The sequence below is a fragment of the Cololabis saira genome, chromosome 5 (genome assembly GCF_033807715.1).
Source record: "Cololabis saira isolate AMF1-May2022 chromosome 5, fColSai1.1, whole genome shotgun sequence".
In the NCBI taxonomy this organism is placed as follows: Eukaryota; Metazoa; Chordata; class Actinopteri; order Beloniformes; family Belonidae; genus Cololabis; species Cololabis saira.
Window position 1 is genome coordinate 46,354,350 of NC_084591.1, and position 18,424 is coordinate 46,372,773.

Genomic DNA, 18,424 nt, shown 5'->3' on the forward strand with positions numbered 1-18,424 from the left:
CGATAATATCGCGATGTGATAAAACGAGATTTTCTAACCGCAAAGGCTGCGATTTGACCAGTCACGTGATCTGGTCACGTGATCTGGTCACGTTGCCGGCAGGGAAAAAAAGTCAACAGTGCCGCGTGTCTGCCTGTAACCTACTGTATCTATCTACCATGGCCTCAGTGTTAGGGCTCGGCCAGGCAGGGCTTTATAAATATATAGGCTTTATAAATGTATTAAATATATGAGCGCGGAGTCGGCGAGGCGCTGTGCGCAGCGCCGAGCACGAGCCGGGCGGGCAGTCGCGCTGTGAAGCCGGATTTATGGTTCCGCGTTAAATCGACGCAGAGCTTACGCCGTAGGTTACGCGGCGACGCGCACCGTACGTTGTGCGTACCGGGTACCCTACGGCGTAGGTTCTGCGTTGGTGTAACGCTGAACCATAAATCAGCCTTAAACCACCTGCAGTCCGTCAGCTCTCCGGAGGAGTTACAGAGCGGCTGCGAGTTGCTGGTTCGTTTTGTTAACTCTGTGAGCTTTATTGGTTTGTTTGTTAGTTTGCTGGTGGTTTTTTTTCTCTCTGGGATTTTTGAGTTATTTATGAAGACGTTCTGAGTTCCCTGTGAGCAGTAGGCTACTCGAGTTGAGGGGGGATGAAATAAAAAACGGTAAAAATCATCCCCTCCTGAAATAAAAACAGTCCAAATCATCCCCCCCTGTAAAACTGTCATCCCCCCTTTCCATCCCTTATGTCATTTCATCAATGAATGTGGTTTTACTGCTATTTCAACATTTAGAGTCATCACCAGAAAAATAACACCAGAGAAATAATTTGTTTGACCATTTTCACCTGTTTCAAGTAAATTTTCACTTTAAATAAGTAGAAAAATCTGCCAGTGGGACAAGATTTATCTTCTTATTACAAGCAAAAAAATCTTGTTCCCCTGGCAGATTTTTCTACTTATTTTAAGTGAAAATCTACTTGAAACAGGTGACATTTTTTGTTTTTTCCAGTGATGAGTCTTGTTTTAAGTGTAATGAGATTTTTTTTTACTAAAATGAGACATTTTAACTAGAAATAAGAAATATTCTTGTTAAGATTTAGAGTTTTTGCAGTGATCCATTTTACTTATCCTGTGAAGGACAGAGTCATATTGATAAGTTCAGAAAAGTGTTTTTTATTGTTGTGTTTTGATGTATTTGATGTAAGCCCAGTGGATATTTAAAGCTTACAGAAGGCTGCATTTAACTGCTGCTATGTCATTCCTGCAGTATTTCTGCAGGTGTTTTGGTCACTGCTATTATTTGTAATATATTATATTATTTGTAATCAGCACAAATTATCTGTCCCCATATGATAAAATCCACCATCCCCCCTGATTATTTTTTTTACAACTCGAGTACTGCCTGTGAGGAAGGTTTTTTGTTCCCTGTGGGAGTTTTTCTGTGTTTTTCTATCAAACTACGCCTCGTTTTGCCTAAAGTTTAACCCGGTTTGGTGTCGTGCGATTGGGTTCAGAGAGAACAACCCATGTGTAGACGTGTTAAAGAGGTAAAGGCACAGATTTGTTTTCTTTATTATTGTAATCTGTGCTTTAAATAAATCTGGCAATGTTTATTATAAAACAGACTGATTTATTGCTTGTGTAGTTGAAAAATACATGAGAACAGGACCTTGAAAAAAATAATCGCATATTAAATCGCAATCGCAATATTGAGGAAAAAAATCGCAATTAGATTATTTTCAAAAATCGTTCAGCCCTAATTAGTAGTATTATAAAGGTGCGTTAAAGGCCCCTCCTGCTCAGAGCAGCTCATCCAGGTAAAACCAGGTAAAACCAGGACCAGAACATGTTCTTAGCAGATGTTCTTCAGACGGAGAGTCAGAGAGATGCAACGTGCACTTTCTGTTTTGACATGACACTTTTTATGTTTGTGCCACTCACTGCTTAGTAACTTTTTAATAAATACACATTTGGTAAATTTGACTTATTCCCCCCTTGCATGAAGTTTAAAATGTAGTTTAAAATTAGCATATATTAATGCAGTATGAACAAGAATGTAGACATATAGAATCATCAATCATTCAAGGCTAAGGCAAAATATTGAGAGATATATATCGTGTATCGTGACATGGCCTAAAAATATCAATTTTAATAAAAGGCCATATTGCCCAGCCCTAGCACAATGTTTGTTATGGGTTTGATTTCCATACAGATTGGAGCTGTGGCGGTTTCACACTAGTGTGGCTTTTTTTCTTTTTAAGTTTGACATCACGGATGGAAATGCTGACTTTGAACTAATTTCAAATGTCTTGTGGTTTTCCTGCAGCCATAACGTGATTGTAGATATCCAGAACAAACTGCAGGACATCCGGAACCCGACGGCAGCCATCGTGGTGCTGCTGAGGGAGATGGACCTGGAGACGGACTCGGACCTCGGCGGAGACAGACCCGTCGCACCCGGTAGGAAAACCCAACAGCTTTTTAATCAGTCTCTCACTCAGTCAATCTTGGCGTTTTCTACATTTTCCATGATGTGTATGTTGCAGGTCAGAGTCTGAATGTGAGGATCAGTCTGTCCCAGCTGTACAGCAGCAGCTCTGCTGTGTCCGTGGTTTGTCAAGCTGTCTGTCACATGGCCATGACACGAGCACAGTTCTGCAGAGACCTGTTGATCCTGCAGAAACTCCTCTTGCATTTTGGAGACAATGTAAGTATACATGTACATAACTGTTGCATTGCTGGAAGCAAAACCCAAGCTCTGATTTAAGACTCCTAACTCCCAACGTTGTGCAAGTGCTTGCAGTTGGGTAAAAAAGTGTTTGCCGCCTTCCTGATATCTTATTTTTTTTGTATGTTTGTCACACTGTCTGTTTCAGACATCAAACACGTTTTAAACCTGTTGGACCCAGTTTATGTTCATTTACGTAATGATTGAAAAATATACCTAAATAAATATAGTTATGTTTATAATCATGTTACACATAGTGCTTTTAAGCGATTAAAAAAAATTGAGAGATTAAGATCTGTAATTAATCTAATTAATCGCTTTTTTTTTATTCTCACCTAAAAATTGCTGAGAAAAGCTCTCAACTTGAAAAGTTTTCCTTTAAATTCATTACATTATTGTGGTAGATCAAAACATTGATATATAAATGTATAAGGTAATTTATTTATTTTTTTAACAGACTTGAACAGATGCAGTGGTTTTCTTTCTTGTGGAAATGGCAAAATGGGTCATGCATAATTTGTGCAAAAATGTGTAATTTAAAGCAAAACTGTTCTTGGTTTTGTCCAATTGTATTTTGTCCCCAAAGTTGATTTATACTAAGATATTCTGTGTGTGCCAAAGGGTGCCATTTTTGCACAATTGCATTGCACATAGACTTGTGCAAACACTTTTTCACACAACTGCATATTTTTGGTTCTGTTGCTTATGGAGCAAATATGAACAGTCGGCCTTCCCAGGTTGTTCTGACCAACTACCAGTTTGTAACGGCTGTGTTTGTGTCCAGGTGTTTCTAGGTGGGGGATCCCAGCTGCTTCAACTCCAGCAGGATCTCATTCCTCGGACCTCTCACCTCCTCTCTTCCTATCACCTCTTGAAACACATTAGTCACAGCCTCACGTCTTCTGTTCCAATGGACGCTATGTGAGTACAAGTACACACCTCAGTGGTAGGGGTGTAACAATATATCGTGCCACAAAATTTTGCGATACAAAAACATCACGATACGTGTCGTGGAGGTGACAAACTGTATCGCGATATTGTGTTATTAATATTAATCTATTGTGTTGACTAGTAACGACCGCACCTCGACCCGCGGACCAAAATCTTCCTCCGCTCAGAAGAAACTAGTACCGTTTTGGTCCCGATCACGGGACTCTTGCAGGGTTTTGATCTCTGAACTTTTACTGATGTAAGGCTGGTGTAGAGTTAAGCCTTACCTTATTAAATTAAACCTTTTTGGGGTCGTGAGTAGGATAAACACGGGGACAACTTCTGCTGAGTTCCAGTGTACTTTAATGTCCCTCAACAGTGTAGGATTTTAGAACATCAACACAGCACCTAGTGCCGTACTGTGGCGTATCACTCCGCCCAATCTAAAACAGACTAATCACTACAGATAAACTGACTAGTGTCATTATAGTCCCTGATTTACATCAGAATATAAAGAATATATTTATAAAATAATGAACCCTGAATTACCAAAATAACCTTAACTAAAATAAATCTCCTCTTACACTTATAAGGTGAACATGAATCAATCTTTTTTATGATGTAAAAATGTATGTATTTATTTACTTTTATTTATTTATTTATTTAATTTTAGTTGTTACATTTCTGTAAAAGAAAAAAGTCAAATCATACATGAGAGAAACTGTTTGTGGCAAAATATTTGTACTTGTATGAAACTGAAGATCATAATGCAAACCTGACATTTACTTTTAGTTCAGTTTGTGGAAAATGGTTGGCCTGGCTTTCTCTTTAAAACTTAAACAGTTATAAAGCATTACAAACTGAAACAATAGGGCAAATGCACAGTATTGTTTTGTATTTTGTGTCTTTCAAATAAAAGACTATATTTTCCAGTCCTATGTTCCTCATTCAAGGTTGTTAAAAAAAATACTGCTATAATATCGTATCGTTATCGTGACCTCAATATCGTGTACTGTACCGTATGGTGAGATTAGTGTATTGTTACACCCCTATTCAGTATATACCTGTACTATATTAAGTTTGAGTGGAAGCTCTGAACTTTCAAAGCCTAATTATGAGTGAGAGAAGGAAGACGTGAGCATATAGACATGTTTCTGTGTTGTTCCAGAGACGTGAACCTGCAGCACCTCACAGCGCTGGAGCTGTCGGACTCCCCTGCCGTCTCCACCAGCAGACCGGGTCAGTGACCACACACTCTCTTCAAACATCACATATGGAATATTGATGGTGCTATCAGTCTGTCTGAAGATTCATTCAAGCATTTGACACAAAATATAACGCTGCACATGCAGCATTCACACGCTTGTTAGAAATAGAGGCCCACACATTATTTACCATTTGTAGAAGATTTGTCCATAAATCAAGTGAAGGCACCACTACAGGCATCACTAAAATTGTTAGTGATCGTTTCCTCGTGTCATATCAATGGTCATAGACCTTTTTCAAGGCATCAAAAACATGACGACATGACTTGATGTCTTGAAAAAGGTCTATGGCCGAAACGTTGGCCCAATAAACACGAGTACAGTGAGAAGGTGGTGTGTGGGAGTTTTCTTTTATAAATTGTTTACACAATGTTCTAGGAAAGCTGAAAGGGCCAGTTAGGCATGACACGGACACACTCGGTTTTGTTTAGTTTGTTTTTTAATGGAGACATTGATTGACAGACAATGGAGGACATTGGTCTTATGAAACTTGCATTACCGTACTTAGATTTTCTGGGGACTGTGATAAACATGCGGTTCTTCTTCTCTGCAGTGCTGAGTCCTCAGACGGTGGTGGAGCTGTTCTATCAGACTGCAGGCAGGAGGATGATCATCTCTCAGATGTTCTCTCAGCAGCAGAGCAACTTGCTGCTGCCCTGGAGTCACATGATCTCCACTGTGGTCCAGATGCTGGCTCAGCTGCTGTATCCTTGATCAAATCTAATGTCTAATGCGTCTGCTGGAAAAGAAGGTAGGAGCAGAAAACGTTGAACTGTAACGGATTTAAGTGGAATGTTCAGGATGAAGATGAACTGAAAGCTGAAGTATCTGTATAATAAAACTGAACATCACGTTAGAGACACTGATTTAACTGAAGGATATACCAGATCAGAGGCAGCAGACGCCATGATCAAGTTTAACTTGGGCTGAACCTGCACATGTCAAAATATGTGTTCTGTTTTTAAGACAAAGGGCCAATTCGGTTTGTTGATGATGATAATATATATAATATAATAATAATCAATTTTATTTATAGAGCACTTTTAAAAGATCTCAAAGACGCTTCACAGACACAAAGATAAAACATTGAGATCAAGAAAATAAAAAATTATAAACCACAGGATTAAAAAAAAAGATAAAGGATAAGAAACGAATCACACATTAAAAGCTGTTCTGAAGGGGTGAGTTTTGAGATGGGATTTGAAGGTGGGTAAGGAAGTCAGGTTACTGTGAATTAGGGGTGGGACGATACGGGTAACTGACGATTCAATACTGTGGCGATATGTGGCCCCGATAACCATAATATCACCATACACCATATCTACCATATTTGATATATTGTAAGAAATTTCATCGATATATCGCGATATATATATAAGGCAGCACGGTGGCTTAGTGGTTTAGCGGTGGCTTAGTGGTTAGCACTGTTGCCTCACAGCAAGAAGGTCCCCGGTTCGACGGCAGGGGCCTTTCTGTGTGGAGTTTGCATGTTCTCCCCGTGCTTGCGTGGGTTTTCTCCGGGTACTCCGGCTTCCTCCCACAGTCCAAAAACATGCATATTAGGTTAATTGATGATTCTAAATTGCCCGTAGGTGTGAGCGTGAGTGTGATTGTGAGCATGGTTTGTGTGTCTATATGTGGCCCTGCGATGGACTGGTGACCTGTCCAGGGTGTAACTCCGGCCTCTCACCTAAAATGAGCTGGGATAGGCTCCAGCAGACCCCCGTGACCCCGCAAGGGATAAAGCGGGTAAGATAATGAATGAATGAATGAATGAATCGCGATATATGTGACTGAAAAAGAAAAAATACCCATAAAAAGGAAAACGTCTGTAGTTATGCATTTATTCAATGCCAAAACTTCATACAATGTACAAAGAAAGTGCATTTGTATATTTCCTCACTGCCTCCTGGGCTTGTAAATGTAAACACTGAACAGCTGGACAAATTAAAGTGCATGAACAATAATGCGGTGACAACCGCGTAAATCCATTATGTGTGTTGTAATAAAATATCGATATTTGCCGTCAGTTTATCGATTATTTATTGCGACAGAGAGCGCAACAATATATTGCAATGTCGATTTTATTCCCCCACCACTACTGTGAATAGTAGTTTTGTTCTGATGCACATGTGACCTCTGTGAGCTGCTTCCACATGAATCCCAGCTCTGCACTGGGTTCATGTATCGACTTGCTCTCTTCATCACTGAGTCCTCATTTGTTCTGAGTCTTAACTGGTGTCTTCAGTTGGCCCAGTAACCCCGGTTTCCACTTCCCCGAGTGTTTGATGACCAACTGCCAGTACACCCAGCTTCAAGTAAGTCTGACTTTTCAGTAAAACCATATCTCTGTTTATGATTCACATGATTAAAACCAGCAGCTGAACTGTGTTTTTGTTTGCATTGTACTCTGTGCACCAGCACATATTGTTTATTGTGTATTTTTGTACGTAGGAGTACGTGAGACTGATCGGTCCGTGGTGTCAGGTGAACATCGGCTCCTGTCGCTTCATGCTGGGCCACTGTTACCTGGCAAACGGGGAGGGCCAGAAGGTAGACCCCCGACCGTGAACTCTGACATTCTGCTGCTCCCCTGCGACATGGCTGTGACATCACTTCCTGCTGTTATTGCCAGGCTCTGCAGTGTTTCCAGGAGGCAGCGACAGAAGTGGAGAAGGAGGAGTTTCTAATGAAGCTGACAGGCGGTGAGGACGAGGAGGCTCCTCCTAGCCCCAGATTGCATTACTATAACAAGGTAGAGGAGAATGAATCAATACATGTGTCACTGAGTGGGTTTACATGGGAAGTTTAATTCCTCTTTAATTCAGAATTAAAATTAAATCCCATTTAAAATGAGTAAAAATTACCATGTAAACGCCTGATTCCCAATGAAAATGGCCATTCCGAATTAAACTTAATTCCGAAGTAAGTGGCTGGTTTATTCTGATTTTAAATCCGAATAAAATAATTCCAGATCATGTAAACACTCATTCCTCTTTAAATTAATTCCTGTCTTTCTTTCTGCTCGTACCCTCGCCCGTCTGTCTCCATGATCTTATATTCCACGCTGGGCTGGTTTTCCAAACAAAGTTTCAAGATGGCAGCAGCAGTAAACGCTGGTCAAGAGCAGAGACCATTTATTTAATAAATAGCTTGGAGGACCTGGAAATAATTAAAAGAACAGATGGCAAGAAACATAGAAATTGTGAGGTTTTCAAAGTTGTAGTTGTTCAAAGTCGAAATGTCGAGGAAAAAGTAAAATGTCGAGATTAATGTTGAAGTACAATTTCGAGAAAATAGTAGAGAAAAAAGTCTAAATGTCGAGATTAAAAAAAAGAAAAAAAGGGAAAAAAAGGAAGAAAAAAAAAAAGGTGCTAAAGAGCCGCGGGTTGCCGATCCCTGTCCTAGACCTTAAGTGGAATTGGAGAAAGCCGATCAAACGTGTTTTCCATGTAAACCTCAATTCGGAATTACTATTTCCATGTAAACTCGAAGTAAAAAGGTTTCATTCTGAATTATTTAATTCAAAATAATTAATTCCGAATTAAAAACCACCATGTAACCGTGGCCAGTGACTGACAGTTCCAGTTTCCATAAACCTCCACGACTCATCAGTGATGTTTGTGTGTTCAGGTGCTGCGGCTGCTGGAGGACGTGGGTCTACCGGAGCTCGTCATCCAGCTGGCCTCTCTAGCCATAAGTGAGGCCGGAGAACAGGCCGATAACAGTCAGGTATCAAGCACACACATGTTACAACTGTTTTAATTAAGTTAAAAGGGGCATTTTTAACATATTTTTGACGCTGCAGGCAGCTCTGTGGACGCGAATATTCAAACATCATCTGGACCTGGGACACAACAGTGAAGCCTACGAAGCTCTGACGCAGAATCCAGACAGCAGCATGTATTCAAACACACTAGTACACTCACACTCACACTGCATCAAGAAATGAGACACAACATAAACATAAACACATCACAGACTGTGCAAAACTGTTGATCATAAGCTGAAAGAAGTGACTTGAATGATCTGATCTTTAAAGAGCTACTTGCAGGTTCATTCAGACCCAATGTCCCTTTAAGCTTCAGAAGTGCAGTACACATGTTGCATGGGTTTCCTAATAGTTTGTGTTTTGTGTTTTAGAAAGAATGTATATATTCTGAGTATAACTGTATGAAATGTGAATGCACAGAAGATCAGTGTGAAAAAGATTTGAAGTGTAAATGCACAAACGTTTACCACAGTCTTACACAGTCCCTGGCTGTTCAAACACACTGCCCTGAATTTCATGGATACAGTTAATTAACACATCCTTTTACTGTTTTTGTGGTTTAAGGCAGCTGGATTGTCTCCGTCAGCTGGTGGTGGTTTTATGTGAGCGCTCTCAACTTCAAGATTTAGTCCAGTTTCCCTACGTAAACCTGCATGACGAGGTGAGACCTGCAATACTTTTACTATTAATCACTGCAGTGAAATTGATCATATCCTCTTATCTGCTACCTTAACTCACTTAACTTATTGATTTTCAAACCTTCAGAGATGCTACCTGCCCGTAGCATCTGCAGAGAAACAACTGTGTAAAACTTAGCATGTAAATCTGATTTCGTGGTTGACAAATTGTGGTCACGTGACCCTCAGGTGGTTTTCATCATCGAGTCTCGAGCCCGGGGCCTCGACCTGCTGGCGCACAACTACTACGAGCTGCTGTACGCCTTCCACATTACCAGACACAACTACAGGAAAGGTGAGGTTGCAGCCACAAATATGACTCATGAATGAATTAATGAAATTTGAATGAATGAAATGTATTCAGTCATGACAACACAAAAACAACACAACACCAAAAAACATTGTGCACAGCATTAACATTTCACACAAAACCAATAATTGTGTGTTGAACAATGACTTAAAAGGCATAGGCTGAAGCAAACTGCTTATAAAAGCCTATCCTATATTACCAACTTTCTTTTTTTGGCTACCGACCTCCAGAAAACCAAAAAGACAATAGAAAAGCAAAGAAACAACAGAAAGGCAAAGAAACATTAACAGATAGTCAATCGCACTTATAAGCTTCAAAAATAGCTTTACAAACCATTTTCTTAAAAACCAAAAGAGAATGACATGTTTTTAAATGTATGTTGGCATCATTCCAGACTTTAACTCCAGTAATGGAGACACGTCTCCTTTTCATACCTTTTTTAGCTTTTTGTACAGTAAAATTTCAGACACCTCTAAGATTATAACGAGTCTCCTGAATTTAAAAAAAACCTCTGTATTGAGTCGGGGAGCATTTTGATTTTGCTCTGAACATAATTTGCATGATTTTATAATAAAACAAATCATAAAATTTAATAACATGAGAATTTAGAAAAAGTGTCTCTGTGTGAGCGTAGTAATCAGCCTTATTGATGATACGTATGGCTCGTTTTTGAAGTTTTATTATTGAATTTAAGGTGGTTTTAAAGGTGGATCCCCACAATTCCACACAGTAAGATAAATAGGGAACAATCAATGAGTAGTAGATCAAATGCAAGGCCTTGGAATTCAGTACATTTCTGGATTTATACAGGATTGCGAGTGATTTTGAAATTTTCCCTTTAATGCAGGGGTCGGCAACCCAAAATGTTGAAAGAGCCATATTAGACCAAAAACACACAAAAAAAAATATGTCTGGAGCCGCAAAAAAAGTCTTGTATAAGCCTTAGAATGAAGGCAAATGGCGAAAGGGGAAATGTTGAGGAAAAAAGTCGAAATGTTGACGAAATGTCGAGAAAAAAGTCAAAACTTCAAGAAAAAAGTCAATGTCAAAAGTCAAAATGTCGAGAAAAAAGTTGAAATGTTGAAAAAAAGTTGAAATGTCAAGATTAATGTTGAAGTACAATCTCGAGAAAAAAGTGGAAATGTCGAGAAAAAAGTGGAAATGTCGAGATTAAAAAGGAAAGGGAAAAAAAGAGGGAAAAAAAAAGGTCAAACATTTTTCAAGAAGCTCCAGGAGCCACTAGGGCGGCGCTAAAGAGCTGCATGCGGCTCTAGAATCGCGGGTTGCCGACCCCCGTTTTAATGTATTCAATGTGTTGTTTCCAGGTTAACTTTTGGTCAATGACCATTCCCAGGTTTGTGATTTGTCTAATTCTCCTTCCTCACGTTCAGCGGGGACGGTCATGTATGAGTTTGGGATGCGTCTAGGGCGAGAGGTCCGTACCCAGCGTGGCCTCCAGAAGCAGGTGAACTCCTACCTGGCTGCTCTGAACTGCCTGCGCCTCATCAGGCCGGAGTATGCATGGATCGTCCAGCCGGTCTGTGGGAACACTGTATGTCACACACACACACACGCACACATGCACACAGCCGTCCCACTGAAGTCAGCGGTCCTAATGAACTGTTTGTGTCTGCTGCAGTACGAGCGACCCGGTGCTTCTCCAAAGAGAAACTCTGACGGAGAGTTTCCTGCTGAACCAGGTGATACTGCCGTCTCTAAAGAGTCTGTCAGCCTCGGTTGGCACTAGGGGTGTAACAATATATGGTGCCACAAAATTTTGTGATACAAGAACGTCACAATACGTGTCGTGGAGCTGACAAACTGTATCACGATATTGGGTTATTAATATGAATCTATTGTGTTGACTAGTAACACGCAGTGTATTGGTGCCGACCGCGCCTCGACCCGCGGACCAAAATCTTCCTCTGCTCAGAAGAAACTAGTACCGTTTTGGTCCTGATCACGGGACTCTTGCAGGGTTTTGAGCTCTGAACTTTTACTGATGTAAGGCTGGTGTAGAGTTAAGCCTTACCTTATTAAATTAAACCTTTTTGGGGTGGTGAGTAGGATAAACACGGGGAAACTTCTGCTGAGTTCCAGTGTACTTTAATGTCCCTCAACAGTGTAGGATTTTAGAACATCAACACAGCACCTAGTGCCGTACTGTGGCGTATCACTCCGCCCAATCTAAAACATATTAACAACTACAGATAAACTGACTAGTGTCATTATAGTCCCTGATTTACATCAGAATAGAAAGAATATATTTATAAAATAATGAACCCTGAATTACCAAAATAACCTTAACAAAAATAAATCTCCTCTTACACTTATAAGGTGAGCATGAATCAATCTTTTTTATGATGTAAAATTGTATGTATTTATTTATTTATTTAATTTTAGTTGTTAAATTTCTGTAAAAGAAAAAAGTCAAATCATACATGAGTGATATTTGTACTTGTATGAAACTGAAGATGCATAATGCAAACCTGGCATTTACTTTTAGTTCAGTTTGTGGAAAATGGTTGGCCTGGCTTTCTCTTTAAAACTTAAACAGTTGTAAAGCATTACAAACTGTAACAATAGGGCAAACGCACAGTATTGTTTTGTATTTTGTGTCTTTCAAATAAAAGACAATTGTTTCCAGTCATATGTTCCTCATTCAAGGTTGTTAAAAAAAAATACTGCTATAATATCATATCGTTATCGTGACCTCAATATCGTGTATCGTGAGATTAGTGTATCGTTACAGCCCTAGTTGGCACAAAAGAAAAAACCAATAGAGAATGTGTTCTGTTCCATGGCCGTGTGCTGCTCTGCTCTCTGCTGTTGCTCACGTGAACCGATTAGGGAGCAGTTTAAGAACCAAGTGTTCTCTGTTTGCAGTTGCGGGCAGTCGGCAGGTGGATATCCTTGAACTGCAGAACCTGGAAAAGGAGTACTTCCTGTCCCGGACCCGCCTCACACTCGCTCAATACCACCCGCCGTCAGCAGCCATTGCAGGTACACGTGACTTCTGATCACTAGGAAGAAACTTCTGGAGCTTTGTCTGCAAATGTTTCTACATGATCAAGTAGTATCAACACTTCTGCAATAATCTGAGTGTGTGCACATGCTCAGTGTTGTTAGTGTGTACTGCAAAAACTCAAAATCTTACAAGGAATATTTGTCTTATTTCTAGTTAAAATGTATCATTTTTAGTCAAAAAATCTCATTACACTTAAAACAAGAGTCATTACCAGAAAAATAACTTAACTTATACATTTTCACATGTTTCAAGTAAATTTTCATTTGAAATAAGTAGAACAATCTGGCAGTGTAACAAGATTTATCTTCTCATTACAAGCAAAAAAAGGTAGAGGTACAGAGCAGCTTCCAGCTGCTGGATGCAGCTCATCTGTAAATATTCCATGTTAGGTTTCATCACTTGTAGACTAGTTTCAGGTTTCACACTAACAAACTGATGCATGTTGGTCCATTCAGAGATGTTGTGTATGTATTTAGTAAAAACAAAGGACCGATAGGAAACTGTCATTGAAGCTGCTTGTGATGATATTTTCATGTTGTAATCTAATTAATCGTACTGTCCGTCTGTCTCCCTCCCTCTGTCCGTCTGTGCAGGCAGCGCATCGGCCCCCGAGCTCGTCACCCTGCTGGTCCAGAATGGGCTGTTTGACTCGGCTCTGTCTCTGTGTCAGATCTTTAAGCTGACCCTGACTCCAGTCTTCGAGGGTTTGACTTTCAAGTGAGTAAAAAAACGAGTGCTTAAGCCTATCCACTCGTTTTTTTTTTTGTTGTCATCTTGACTCCTACTGTCTACTCATTTGTCCTTGCATCCAAGTCTTTCCACCAGATATCCAATGGCGCTTTTACACTAGTATCTACTCAGCCCGACTCGTCTCCACTCACCTTGCCCTCGTTTATTTTCAATACCCAGATCAGAAAGAGGAGGTTGGAGTGAAGCTGCTGTGACGTATTTGATTTTGTATCTAAACGAAGAAGACAACAACACTAAAGATGTAGAACCTGGAGGAGATGATAAACAGGACTGTCTCAGAAAATTAGAATATTGTGATTTTCTGTAATGCAATTACAAAAACAAAAATGTCATACATTCTGGATTCATTACAAATCAACTGAAATATTGCAAGCCTTTTATTATTTTAATATTGCTGATCATGGCTTACAGCTTAAGAAAACTCAAATATCCTATCTCAAAAAATTTGAATATTCTAGGAATCTTAATCTTAAACTGTAAACCATAATCAGCAATATTAAAATAATAAAAGGCTTGCAATATTTCAGTCGATTTGTAATGAATCCAGAATGTATGACATTTTTGTTTTTGTAATTGCATTAAAGAAAATAAAGAACTTTATCACAATATTCAAATTTTCTGAGACAGTCCTGTAAATGTGCTGCTGGTCTGTGGCTTACCGGTATGTTTGATACCAAGTTAAAAAATGAGAGTGAGAGAAGCTTCAAGTGGCGGCGCTGCTGAAAAGTCAGCTGGAGCCGTGAGCAGCTATGAAGAGACAGAGCTCCTGGTAGATCTGGTCGTTCCTTATCTCCGTCTACATCCCTTTTTAATTCTCTCCTTAGCACCAGGTTTATGAACATCTGACCCTCAGAGTTGGATCATGAAACAGACTTTTGCTGCCATTGCCTGTCGAATAAAATTAAGAATCCGCGAGTCGCTCTTTCTCTGATTTCCTCCTCCTGACTCAGACGTCTGACTCCAACCCCCCGACCAATCGGTGGCCTGTAGTGTGATATGTCAGATACAGCCGACTCAGTTGCTTAGAACCTCAGCAGAATAGATACAGAAAAAGTATCTACTCAGCACGTTAGACCCCTAGGGGAGAAGCGCAAAAGCGGGGCGAGGTGAGTCCAGTCATGCTGAGTAGGTACTAGTGGAAAAGCGGTTCTACTTGTTCACAAGGACAGATTGTGCAGGATAGACAGCCGCTTCCAGGCTCAGATAGGATGCTGAGGCCAAATGGCTTCACCTTGTTTTTCTGCTGCGTTCAGATGCATCAAGCTGCAGTCCGGAGCGGAGGAGTCTCAGAACGCAGCCTGGAGCTGGCTGGCTGCTAATCAGCTGTCAGTGGTCAACACCAAGGAATCCAGGTGAGATCTTTCTACCAGTAATCCCTCTGAGCTGCACTCTAACCTCAGCAGTGACACATCAACAAGTCCTCCAACAAATCCCTGTGTAATCAGTATCTGAAGTTGAATCCTTGTCTCCCCTCAGTGCCACGGATGAGGCCTGGCGTCTACTGGCCTCCTACCTGGACAGATATCCCTCCACCAACGGGCAGCATCATCGCCACGTCATTTACAAGCTGCTGTCACACGACGTTCCTTTGCCTGATTGGCTCCTCCAGTCTTATAAGGTGAGGTTACTCTGTTACAGAGCAGTGCATTGTGGGACAGCACCAGCCTTTTCTGCTCAAGTGCTTGTTATCATAGACATATATCCGTATCCGCCCCACGGAGCTGCTGCGATACGTCAACGTCGCCGCCATATTGGATGTGGCTAGACTGCGCTGGAAACTAATACAAGTAAATTGACTTATTTTCATAAAGCGCCTTTCTACAAAGAAATGTACGTTTTACGTCTCATTTATTCATTCACACGCGCACTAATATACTTGGGAAACAGTTAGGCACCAAATATAATATATTTAATTTTCTCAGATGGCAAAAATAAGAACTTTATTGATCCCACATAGGAGTAATTCATTTTATATCAGCTATAGAGAACAAGGTAGTGCCGAAAAACAATATATATCCCCACTCACAAAAATAAGAAAAATAGAAAAACATATTTTCTCATCAACAAAACATATTTAAAATTTTTCAAGTAACAAAATAACATATTTGAACCATTTTTCAGACAATAAAATAACATTTGAATCATTTTTCAGAAAACAAATAACATTCTTATTTTTGTGAGGGGGGGTATATATTGTTTTTCGGCACTACCTTGTTCTCTATAGCTGATATAACATGAATTACTCCTATGTGGGATCAATAAAGTTCTTATTTTTGCCATCTGAGAAAATTAAATATATTATATTTGGTACCTAACTGTTTCCAAGTATATTAGTGCGTGTGTGAATGAATAAATGAGACGTAAAACGTACATTTCTTTGTAGAAAGGCGCTTTACGAAAATAATTCCATTTACTTGTATTAGTTTACAGCGCAGTCTTGCCACATCCAATATGGCGGCGACGTTGACGTATCGCAGCAGCTCCATGGGGCGGATACGGATATATGTCTATGCTTGTTATAACTGCAGCTTCAGAACATTGCAACAGTGTTGACATGATTCAAACATTAAGTTTTTCATCTGATAGATAAACCATCTGTTTGGTTACATGCTCTATTTTTGTGTGTTTGTGTTGGTTTTGTTTTTTATTTGTGGGGGTGCGTTGTGTCTTTTTGCAATGTGTTTAGAGTGTGGATGCCCCCGCTCTGCTGCGTCTCCTCCTGAACTTCGACCGGCTAGAAAATGCAGCTGAGCTGGTGTTGGAGTACGTCGATGCCGTTCTGGGTCAAGGACACCAGTATTTTGGAATAGAGGTACAAATACAAAGCATACACCAACAATACTACTGAATAGGGGTGTAACGATACACTAATCTCACGATACGATACACGATATTATAGCAGTATTTTTTTAACAACCTTGAATGAGGAACATATGACTGGAAAAAATGGTCTTTTATTTGAAAGATACAAAATACAAAACAATACTGTGCATTTGCCCTATTGTTACAGTTTGTAATGCTTTATAACTGTTTAAGTTTTAAAGAGAAAGCCAGGCCAACCATTTTCCACAAACTGAACTAAAAGTAAATGTCAGGTTTGCATTATGCATCTTCAGTTTCATACAAGTACAAATATTTTACCACAAACTGAATACCGGTAGTTTCTCTCATGTGTGATTTGACTTTTTTCTTTTCCAGAAATTTAACAACTAAAATTAAATAAAATAAATAAAAGTAAATAAATAAATACAATTTTACATCATAAAAAAGATTGATTCATGCTCACCTTATAAGTGTAAGAGGAGATTTATTTTTGTTAAGAAGGTTATTTTGGTAATTCAGGGTTGATTATTTTATAAATATATTCTTTATATTCTGATGTAAATCAGGGACTATAATGACACTAGTCAGTTTATCTGTAGTGATTAGTCTGTTTTAGATTGGGCGGAGTGATACGCCACAGTACGACACTAGGTGCTGTGTTGATGTTCTAAAATCCTACACTGTTGAGGGACATTAAAGTACACTGGAACTCAGCAGAAGTTGTCCCCGTGTTTATCCTACTCACGACCCGACAAAGGTTTAATTTAATAAGGTAAGGCTTAACTCTACACCAGCCTTACGTAAGTAAAAGTTCAGAGCTCAAACCCCCAAGAGTCCCGTGATCGGGACCAAAACGGTACTAGTTTCTTCTGAGCGGAGGAAGATTTTGGTCCACGGGTCGAGGTGCGGCCGTTACTAGTCAACACAATAGATTAATATTAATAACACAATATCTGATACACCTTGTCACCTCCACGACACGTATCGTGACGTTTTTGTATCGCGAAATTTCGTGGCACGATATATTGTTACACCCCTATTACTGAAATCCACCTTGTACAAATAGTTTAAAGTTTCAAGTTTATTCATACATGGTTGTTCTGTCTTGTCTCTCAGAGGCCTCTCTCTGCCATGTCTCCCCCCGCCTGGCTGCCATACACATCCATCGACCAGCTGCTGCAGGCTCTGAGCGAGACACAGACCCACAGCAGCGTGAGTCCCCTCTCTCTGCCAAAACTATTGTCTACCTGTGTACTCGGCATTTTAGTGCTTCAGAAACTTATCAATAATGTGTTGTTTTTCAGCTTCACAACAAAGTTTGTGAGAAACTGGACAAGTATCACAGTGTCGTGCAGCAGCTGACTGAACTCCGAATCGCTGCTCAAAGACATTGAATCATCACATGAAGCAAGCTTTGAAAGCTGATCACTTACCTGTTTTGTACTTGTTTTTTCACTTGTAAATCTGTCCAATAAACGGCTTTTTTAATGTTGAGTTGAGTAAAAGTTTTTACCGAAAGTCTTCCTCTATGGCCTCACTGAGTTTTTGCCTCCAGGAGCCAGAGCCGCGGCTCGCTTGGCCTGCCGGGACCCATCTACTGCGTCAGGAGTCCCACAGGCTAACATAGCCCGGTAGGACTCCTTCTTCAGTCTGACGGCATCCTGTACTTCCGCTGTCCACCACCGGGTTCTGGGGTCGTAGCCAGTACTGGAGTTGAGGGGGGATGAAGGGGGATGGCACCCCCCCCGTGAAATAAAAATGGTCCAAATCATCCCCCCCTGTAAAACTGCCATCCCTCCTTTCCATCCCTTATGTCATTTCATCAATGAATGTGGTTTTACTGCTATTTCAACATTTAGAGTCATCACCAGAAAAATAACTTATTTGACAATTTTCACCTGTTTCAAGTACATTTTCACTTGAAATAAGTAAGAAAATCTGCCAGTGGAACAAGATTTATCTTCTTATTACAACCAAAAAAATCTTGTTCCACTGGTAGATCTTTCACTTATTTTAAATGAAAATCTACTTGAAACAGGTGAAAATTGTTGTTTTTTCCAGTGATGAGTCTTGTTTTAAGTGTAATGAGATTTTTTTTACTAAAATGAGACATTTTAACTAGAAATAAGACAAATATTCTTGTTAAGATTG

The 18,424-nt window shown here is 39.9% G+C and overlaps 1 protein-coding gene across 1 annotated transcript in view; it reads left to right on the top strand.

Moving 5' to 3' along the window:
- The window catches only part of nup160 (nucleoporin 160), a 37,834-nt gene extending 20,067 nt beyond the window's left edge, over window positions 1-17,767 (top strand). Inside the window, exons 14-34 of the mRNA XM_061722294.1 lie at window positions 2,317-2,450; window positions 2,537-2,697; window positions 3,503-3,639; window positions 4,817-4,887; window positions 5,467-5,617; window positions 7,162-7,231; window positions 7,368-7,466; window positions 7,549-7,668; window positions 8,547-8,645; window positions 8,722-8,816; window positions 9,250-9,346; window positions 9,552-9,657; window positions 11,064-11,224; window positions 11,312-11,372; window positions 12,559-12,675; window positions 13,294-13,417; window positions 14,704-14,802; window positions 14,927-15,068; window positions 16,137-16,262; window positions 17,390-17,485; window positions 17,578-17,767. Coding sequence (XP_061578278.1) covers window positions 2,317-2,450; window positions 2,537-2,697; window positions 3,503-3,639; window positions 4,817-4,887; window positions 5,467-5,617; window positions 7,162-7,231; window positions 7,368-7,466; window positions 7,549-7,668; window positions 8,547-8,645; window positions 8,722-8,816; window positions 9,250-9,346; window positions 9,552-9,657; window positions 11,064-11,224; window positions 11,312-11,372; window positions 12,559-12,675; window positions 13,294-13,417; window positions 14,704-14,802; window positions 14,927-15,068; window positions 16,137-16,262; window positions 17,390-17,485; window positions 17,578-17,667 — 2,356 coding nt within the window. The 3' untranslated portion in view covers window positions 17,668-17,767. The remainder of the gene's footprint in view (window positions 1-2,316; window positions 2,451-2,536; window positions 2,698-3,502; window positions 3,640-4,816; window positions 4,888-5,466; window positions 5,618-7,161; window positions 7,232-7,367; window positions 7,467-7,548; window positions 7,669-8,546; window positions 8,646-8,721; window positions 8,817-9,249; window positions 9,347-9,551; window positions 9,658-11,063; window positions 11,225-11,311; window positions 11,373-12,558; window positions 12,676-13,293; window positions 13,418-14,703; window positions 14,803-14,926; window positions 15,069-16,136; window positions 16,263-17,389; window positions 17,486-17,577) is intronic.
- The last annotated feature ends 657 nt before the right edge of the window (window positions 17,768-18,424 follow it).